General features: G+C 47.0%; 1 protein-coding gene across 2 annotated transcripts in view; it reads right to left on the bottom strand.

The window, feature by feature from the left end:
* Positions 1-2,442: 2,442 nt before the first annotated feature.
* LOC136714197 (EF-hand domain-containing protein D2) overlaps positions 2,443-8,892 on the bottom strand; it is an 84,278-nt gene continuing 77,828 nt past the window's right edge. The window contains exons 2-4 of one of the 2 annotated variants that reach the window (XM_066691549.1): positions 7,123-7,270; positions 6,496-6,630; positions 2,443-5,225 (exon numbers count right to left, since the gene is read on the bottom strand). In XM_066691549.1, coding sequence (XP_066547646.1) covers positions 5,094-5,225; positions 6,496-6,630; positions 7,123-7,270 — 415 coding nt within the window. In that variant the 3' untranslated portion in view covers positions 2,443-5,093. Of the gene's footprint in view, positions 5,226-6,495; positions 6,631-7,122; positions 7,271-8,892 lie in introns of those variants that run through there. The other variant, XM_066691548.1, reaches the window with a different exon arrangement.

The raw sequence follows: 8,892 nt of genomic DNA, 5'->3' as shown, positions 1-8,892 counted from the left end.
TTCAATGTCTCACTTTGTCAAGATCATTACGGAATCGGCAAAAATGTAAAATGTTTTTAATAGGGTCAGGATCACGTAACATCAGGTCAGGTTTTGTTATTCAACCTATAAATAGTGTTTACTGGCACTAGATTCAGTCTCTATTACACTGGCATTCAGCACAATTGGCTAGGTGTTCAGAAAAATGCTCCAACGCTGTATTGTGGATAATATACAGTGTAACTTTTCTCCAGAAAGGTCTTTATATGAAAACATTTTGTTAGGTGTATATTATGTTTGTTTAGAATTACAGCACCGATGATATATTTTCTTCTAGTCCTTTGCAGTACTATAGTATGCAAACGTATTAGCTGTATTTATAACCCCCTTCCTCGGCGTTTCCTACCTCCCTCCCTGCGCTGGTGCTTCAGCCTGAGAAGGTCAGAGGTCAGAGCCCCGGCCGACCCTGCAGTCCACTTAGTCCTGCTGGCTCCCTCGTGTCATCGCTTGAAGAGCAGCAGCAGCGCTCAGTGCCTCAAAGGCCATTGTACACACCCGTGATAACCGAAACACAACCCCAAAATCACCCCGTGCCGATCGTCTTACCTAAATACTCATCTTCCTTGACAGTCATGTGGAGACGGGAAACGCACACAATAATAAAGACACTCATTGCAATCAGATCAGCTGGATCACTAAAGCATCCCGTCAATCAGCTACAATCTTAAATGTTTCGGGATCTTTGCAATGAATTGGACAACTCATCAATCTAGACCATGTGTTACCCCCCAAAACAACCTCTAGGTAAAACCAGTCAGGGCACAGACATCCTACACAAAGGGCATCTGTTTGAATGTAAGCTAAAATAAAGACCACAGGGCAAAATTATAGTCGATTTGTATTTATTGCCACAAGAATAATTATACATTTTAGTAAGAAAAATCAAAAATAAATTTGTATTAAGATAAGTAGCCATTTATTTGTATTTTTTTTATTTACGTATTTTAAATTAAAAAAACAAACAAACAAAACAGAAAACAAACAAGCCCACAACAAGATGATCCATGAATCACCATATAAAATACAGACTTTGACACAGCCAGCGCGAAGTCACAGGGATCAATGGAGAACGAGAGAAAACCCCAACAAACGGAGATGATTAATGCCCTTGAAATGAGAGACGACGTGGAAGGAAAATCGGCCAAACAGCTTTGTATTTGTGTGGGACAGAAATCTTTTCTTCAATCGAATCTGTTAACTATGAGAGTCCCAACAAAGTGTATGACGGGTCTAACAGATGATGTAGCAGGACTATCTGGACATACTATTCCAGAAGGACAGGACTTATGTTTGATTCTCATCTTTGAAACAAGCCTATGTTGGCAAGCTTAGGTTAGAACTTGGGTCCAGACTTGCAGAATAATAGTCTGCCTTGACTGAGCATGTGCAAAGAGCTCTGTACGTCACCCCCATTGTGTAGATCTGATGAGAGGTGGGTTCCCGCTGTCCTGGAAAATAAAATGGTCTATACTGTAACTCCCATATGGGCTGAGAAGAAATTGCAGGACAGAAGTCTAAGAGGACTCCTCAAAATGCAAGTACAGGTTTAACTTACTCTGATAGGAAGCCACGACCATGCCTCACTGGAAATCTGCTTCTCTGTGCGAACATATTCTAGACCTTCTGGACAGACCGGACCTAAAACCTCAGAGTGGCAGTGACCTTGCCCGTTTCTTGAGGAAAGAAGTGACCTTTGCAGTTCTCAGTCTCCTCCTCAGGAGACTAAAATATTCCAGGTCTAAAATAACTGCTTCACTATTTGGCACAATTTTCCAGCGGAGCAATGGAGACACGTGACAAACCCACAGCAGACACAGGTGTCGGCAAAGACCGATGAAAGAGGCCTCGAGGCGAGGGTGTTTTTCTTTGTTTTTGGTTCTCTACGGTGGCTGTGTCTCAGATTGAGCCCTCTGGCCAAGTTCCCTGGACTCCCCGTTCTAATCTCACAACTTCCTGCAGCACCTGCTCATACTGGGGAATCACAGTGGAGTAAAATGTGCTCAGATCCATATAGCTGAGCGGGATGTGCTGTACCCTTCACAGTAGGGCACATCTGAGGACTAAACCCGGGACCCCTGCTCAGTTTCCCAGGCATTGTGACTGGACTGGAAGGGTAAGGTTCGATCTGAGATCCAGACAGCTTCCACAAGCCAACTGCCCAGGTCAGCAGCTATCGCCCCAGTACTGGAACTGCTTTTCTGAGCCAATGGGGATAAGTCCATTTCCAGGAAGCAGGTTTTTTTTTTCTGGACGAAAGCTTTTACGAAGGAGGCTAGCTTGTGGGGGGACGCCGGCGACAAGAAACGATAAAAAACACCCTCTGGAATAAAAGAACCGGAATGTTTAGCCAAACACAGAAACCATCACCATACAAAACTAAAACTTTTTTTTTTTTTCTCAGTGAAAAAATATTCTTTTTTTTTTTTTTTTTTACACCACCAATCAGGTCTACGGAGCCACAGCGTGAAGCCAGTGTTGTTCTTATGATTATTGTTGTTTCAATGTTGTCCGTGCCGTTGTTACCAGCTTGACAATGTTGATCTGCAGGAAGCACCACAACACCTTCCTGATGGCTGTTTAACAATCGACCCCGTTTAAAACTACACTCCCGAACCTCGTACCCGGGTAAGACTTTTAAAATGGATCAACTCCAATTTAAAAACATTCTGGATCCAATTGTGTCGGAGACCAAAAAAAGAGAGCAAACCCAGTAAACTGTCTTGAGAGTGAATATTTAAAAAAAGTGTAATTCTAACTGATCAATTTACTCAATCTCTTTGGGTCCATTCAATTTGAACAGGCTGAACAATGAAGTGTCTACAGCTTCACGTAACAAGATATGCCATCAATGGTATGAGACTAGTTTTAAGCCCCTGTTCGGTCAGGTCACAGGTTGAGAAGCTCTGTGGGAACTGTGCAGCGGACATCTTAGGGCTGTGGGATCCAGCACACCTGCGGACCCTGCGACCTTCAGACCCACGAGGCGTGTGTTAAAGGACCATCAGCAAGGCCTACAGCAAAGGCACAGGAGGAAGGGACACCTGTGGTTATGAGGGACAGAGCCCAGCCCACTGTGGGAGACAGTGGGACAGAACAGGTCCTCGTAACCTTGCCGTCCCCTCGGCTGGTGCTGCAGAGCTGGAATCACGGCAAGTCACGCGCTGGGCTCACACAGGACACTGAGCGAGGCAGACCCCCAACCCCCCCACCCTACGCATGAAATATCTCACAGCTCACAGTCACGGCACAATAACGGACTGGGAAGCACTGAATTAGACGCCCCAGGAGCGCAGCTGGGGGGGGGCGGTATCTTTCCTTGGATTTGGAGAACAGCAACCCTGTCTGTCAGCCACAGCCCTTGCAGTCAATCTAGCGCACATATCGGTAGTATCTTGGGGGGGTGGGGTTTATGGCTTGATCACATGATACAGCCCACTTAGTCTTACAAACGCAACAGATGAAACCTAGTAATTGAGTAACCGTCTCTCTGGTGCAGGAGATGGTCCCAGATCCCCGCGCACACAACTGCCCGGGTCGACGTCCGGCTTGAGCTTTTGTTTTGATTAAAAGACGACTCTATACATTCCCTTGCGCTGATCTCACTTCCTGTTCGATGAAGTGTGGATCTGAGAAGCAGCACAGGATTGCAATGGGATCAAGATTTACGACTGCGAGTCTGGAGGAGGAAGACGCAGACGTCATAAATACTGCAGAAAAATACAATAACAAACCCCCACACGCTCTATGAAGATACACCCTGCCCCAGTGATGCCGCTACACTGGGCTTTGAGGTATGGATTGTCGGACCAGGGCTCACAGAGATGCATGCAGGTGTTTTGGGGGCATCGTGGGACCCACGCCCAGGAGGACTAACAGGGGCGGGGAGGGGTGTGGCGCTAATGGCCGGAGAAGGGTGGCTGCACTGCAGTGTTGCGGATGCTCGGACAGGGGGGCTGTGGGAGATTGGACTCCCGGTGCGGTGAACATCGGGAGCAGGATTGTCAGGACCTCACAGTGACCATGCAAGACACACAGGTGCTTCCCTCACAGCTGGGAAATGGAAATATCACCATCACCATCACCACCACGCATGCAATACATCTCACACCCCCCACCCTCCCACACATTTAAAAATATAAAGAGTTTATTTTTAGGCATTTTACATTTCACTAAAAGCTTTTGCATTAGTTGTCGACCTAGCGTCTGTACGTTTGTGCATTATATGCGTTTGTCTTCTACAGCAGCAGGCGAGCAGCTCTGGCCAGCCGGGGAGGGGCAGCTCACAGCCGCCGAAATGGATTCTGTTTGCTTGGTGTTTTTTGTTTTTCGTTTTTCATTGCGTGAGGTTGCCCTTCAGAAAAGGGGATTCCTGTGTGCGCAGGAAATGACATCACATACAGTGTGCAGTGTTCCGAGGGGGGTTGGCATTCAGAGCAGGACTGCAAGGGGGGAAACCCACTCTGTGACTTTGTTTTCCCGAATTGAACCAGGGGTGGACAATCCATTAAAAATAAAATAAAAAGGATTTCAACCGGAGGTTCCTTTGTACTGTGAATCTTTGGGGGATAAACTGAGCTAATCAACTATGCTTTCCCTTTAGGATCCCAAACCAGCTCTTATCCCAAGTTTTGAGCATGGATAGGCAGGACTCGACAAGCAAGAACTTCCCCCCCGGAGCGATCAGAGGGTATGTGTTTTATAAAGGCTTCCCCCTCAGCCTTTGGGAGATTCTCCATTCCATGAGACAGGAAGTGAAGTCACAGAGAGAGGGAGTGGAGCATCAGAGCTCCCACTCAGACCCAGGGGAGAGGACAGCCCACCGTGACCCCCACCCAGTCCTGCAGCTTCTCCGAATGGCCCACACCCTGGAACCCTGACCAGTCTTTAAATATATATATATTTTTTCTTTTAAAAGGGATAAAGGAGCGAACACACACACAGACAGACAGACAGACGGACAGGGAGAACGAGCGGCTGTGAGGGGGAGGGGGGTGACTTGAAGGCGGACTGCAGCAGGGAGAGCGAGCGAGCGGCGCCGCTAAGGGGCGGGGGGGTCACTTGAAGGCGGACTTCAGCTCCTTGAAGGCGGCTTGCCGCTGCTTCTTCTCCTCTGCCTGTTTCTTCTTCTCCTCCTGCTCCTGCCGGATCTCGGCCTCGAAGCGATTCGACTCGTTGATGGCTTGAACCTGCGAGATGGATGGAGAGGGGAGAGAAAGAGCGAGGGAAAGAGTTGGGTGCATTTACCACAGAACAGAGGGAGTGGGGAAAGAGGGATGAGGAGGCAGTGACAGAAAGACAGAGGGATAGAGAGAAGTGAAAGCATCAGTCAGCTTCTGTTCTGATTGGCCGCATTGGAAATAGATCAAGATCCACATCTGTCAGCCCTGAACACAGTGATTGGCTACTGGGTTTTAAAAATGCATTCGGGCACACAAATGTAAATAAACACAGGGGACAATGCCACCTGGAACACAGTGATTTGGCTGTCTGAACGCACCCAACTGTTTCTGACGGACTGGGATCCTTCAAGACGGATTAAGACTTCAGGAGGTGCTTGGATCCATGAACTGAAGCCACACTGGGCCTAGACCTCTGCGCTTCATTATGAATCTGTACTCATAGTCTGAGGCCACTTGCTATAAATACCGTAAAACTTCAATTAAATGCCGCCAGAGTTTATTCCAAATAACTGCAAGAAGCCCCGGCGTCAACTGGAGACCAGCGATGGTATTAAACCTTCATAAATAAAGACAGTGTGGACTCATGCAGAGTAAGAAGAGCCTGAAACATTGCATCATAGAAGTAGGCTAATAGGCCAGATGTGATGATGATTTTTTTTTTTTTTTAATATACAGTATATATATTTACTAAAAATAGAAGTTGATGTTGATGTTAATGATGTTGTGGAAGGTTTTTTCAAATGCATCTTTAGAAACTATCGATTTCCTGTTTCTATTTTTATAACAGATGGTCAGGTCTGTTTTGTAACAGCAGTAAAGCACGAGAGGGTATGGTTTAGCGTGGATATTGTCACTGCTTGGTTGGTTGCAGGTGTGCATCGCGTTGTCCTAAGGCACTAAATAGTGACACTATCGACGTAACAGCGTTTATTAGAGACCGGTTTTTGTTTACATGATTATGCAAATTAACCTGGCGACTATTGGAGACCGGCTGCTATTTGAGACCCGGCGAGTATTGGAAGTTTTAAAGTAATAACATAATAGGGGACAAGCCAGTTGAGATTCGTAGCCATCCTGAGGTCAACAGTTTGATTTGGTCTAGGCCTACATGCAGAGGAGATCTGATCCACTGAGCTGAACTCTAAACAGTGATGGCGGTTAGAAGAGCTTGGGCTATATCGATGGAAAGTGATGCTAGCGTAGCTAACTGAGCCCAGGAGGCCTGTGTCTGGGAGGGACAGTGTGGTTGTAGAGTGTTTGTAGGATTTGCTCGTACTTTGGCCTCAAAGAAGGTCTTGGCTCCTTTCACCCCCTCGGTGGACACGTCGATCTCAGACAGACGCGCCAGGACGTGAAGACCGCTGTCTTCCGCCAGCTCCCCTGCGGCTGCCTTCCGGAAAATCAGCAGGAACTGGAGAGAAAGAGAGAGAGAGAGAGATGGGGAGGGGAGGAGAGATTGGAAGAGGGTGGAAGTAAGGGAGGAGAAGGAGAAAGATCATTTTAATATTCACATACTGAATTAAGCAGAGAGTGTACCATTTATAGATGGTTTTATCTTAGGTGTCCTAGAGGCTGTGGGGCAACTTGGTGACAGATGACATATTTTGCAGTTGTCAGCTGCTCAGGTCCAATCAGCACATCACATTTCATTGCACTGAGAAACATCTGGAATTGGGGAGAACTTCTGCCATGCTCAGATGTTTCCTGGTGGTGACAATGTATTACCTAGAGACAGAAGCAAGATCCTTCTGTAATAGTTTGACAGGGGAGGCAAACGTCCTCTCGGTGCCATTGTCAGTGAGGCTGTGAAGCTGGCTGCGAGGTGGTCTTAGGTGTGTGAATTTGGCACAAGGCCACAGGAAAACCAACCCAGGTCTCTGTTAGTCCTCTCGGGCCCTCTTACCTCCCGGAAGCTCAGCTTGCCATCGAAATCTTCATCCACCTCCTTGATCATGTTTTTGAGGCCCAGGTGAGTCTGAGGAGCGCCCAGCTTCTCCATCATGAGCTTCAGCTCCATCAAGTCAATGAAGCCGTCCTTCCCAGCGTCATACCTGAGGAGGACAAACACAGACACTCCCATTACACACAATTTCACTACACTGGGAGCTCAGGAGTTCGGCCACCAGTGATCAATGCATGCTCCCATTGGCTGGGAAGACACGAGCCGAGCGCCGTACCTCTTATGACCGTATTATTGAAGGCAACAGGCGGTCAGAAGCACACTGAGCAATTACCTCCCCCCCTTTAATGGATAGATTACGTTACATAGTTGAAATCAACAGGCAGGCTGATAGTGAGACGTTATTAAATTTGCGTTCAGTGCCATTAGACAGTAGATTGTAAATGACTAATGTGCACAGGAGCGATTCTCTGTCCCTGTAATTCGGTCCACTCTGTGTTCTGTGCTGTTGTGATGTCATTCTCTCGGCTTTGATTTCTCACTTCCTGCTGGAGTTTGTCATTCAGGATAGAGGGCTGGTTTCACAGACTCAAATCAGCACTTGTCAGGGCCCAACCAGTGTTATTTTAAGTTAAGCAGTCCTAGACTAGTGCTGATCTAGGTCTGTGAAACCAGCCAAAAGAGTTTCTGACAGCCTGCTGTTCAGATCTAGGACATATGAAGGGGAACAAACCACAGGAGGCGATTCGTGCTGTCCTGCTCGTTTGATTGCTAGCAGCTCATATCAAATCAGCTGTTAATTGAAGTAACACGGAGTCAAGGGGGAAGGAAATCAGTATGGCACCAGCTCTCTGATGAAGTCTCCTGAACTCCTGTGCTTCACGGGCCAGTCCCATAACCACGTTGGCGCTAAACACACCCTACTGAACCAGAGCACTGGTGAGAGGATTACAGTAGATGCTGTGTGCCTTGGATCAGATTGACCACTGAGAAAAAAACACGCAATCTTGTCTTGACCGAGTACACCCCAGTACTGCCCCAGACTGGTTCTTCAACCATGTTCATGACATGAATAGATTTATTCATGAAGGAGAATGTGAAAAACAGCTGCCTAAGGACCCTTTCTTAAGAGAACTACAGGGAAAGCTGCATTTCTGCTGGCCCGACTCCAGGAAGATTATAAATAAAAAGTTTGACATCTGGCCAGCATTAGCATTTATGCCCCTGACTTTATAACAAGGAAATTAACTCAGCATTTTAATAATCTGGCACAGGTGCAGGACCCCACCAAGCAGATGCCCGCTGTTTCTTATGACGAGGAGGAGTCCGATCCCCCTCCCTGGCCTCCACGAAGACTTTCGGTCCAGTTTTTATGAAATTGATTCAAATAAAAACAGCGCAGTTAGTCATGTTGTTACAAAAAATTGCATCATCTTCTGCAGACGTGTGGAACGAGGCTCCTTTTTAATAATGAAAGATTTGAACACTGGGAACTATTGGATCCACAGCAGCAGACAAGGCTGGGAAAACCCTGGGCCGAACACACACTGCTTCATGATGTGAACAACCGACTCATTCTTTCTTTCCACTGACGATGTTCCCGAAGGATTCAAGAGTCAATGGGAAAGAGCTCCTCAAGTTCATCCAGTGAAATGCAGCACAGCCTGCTACATCTGACTTGCACAACAGCTGGAATAAAAGCTTGCCTGTTTAAAACTCCGCATACTATGCTGGCCACAATCATACACAGGAAGTGCAGGCCAAGGCCAAGTG

Source organism: Amia ocellicauda, chromosome 18 (assembly GCF_036373705.1).
Source record: "Amia ocellicauda isolate fAmiCal2 chromosome 18, fAmiCal2.hap1, whole genome shotgun sequence".
Taxonomy (NCBI): Eukaryota; Metazoa; Chordata; class Actinopteri; order Amiiformes; family Amiidae; genus Amia; species Amia ocellicauda.
This window is presented reverse-complemented; position numbering and strand designations above follow the sequence as displayed.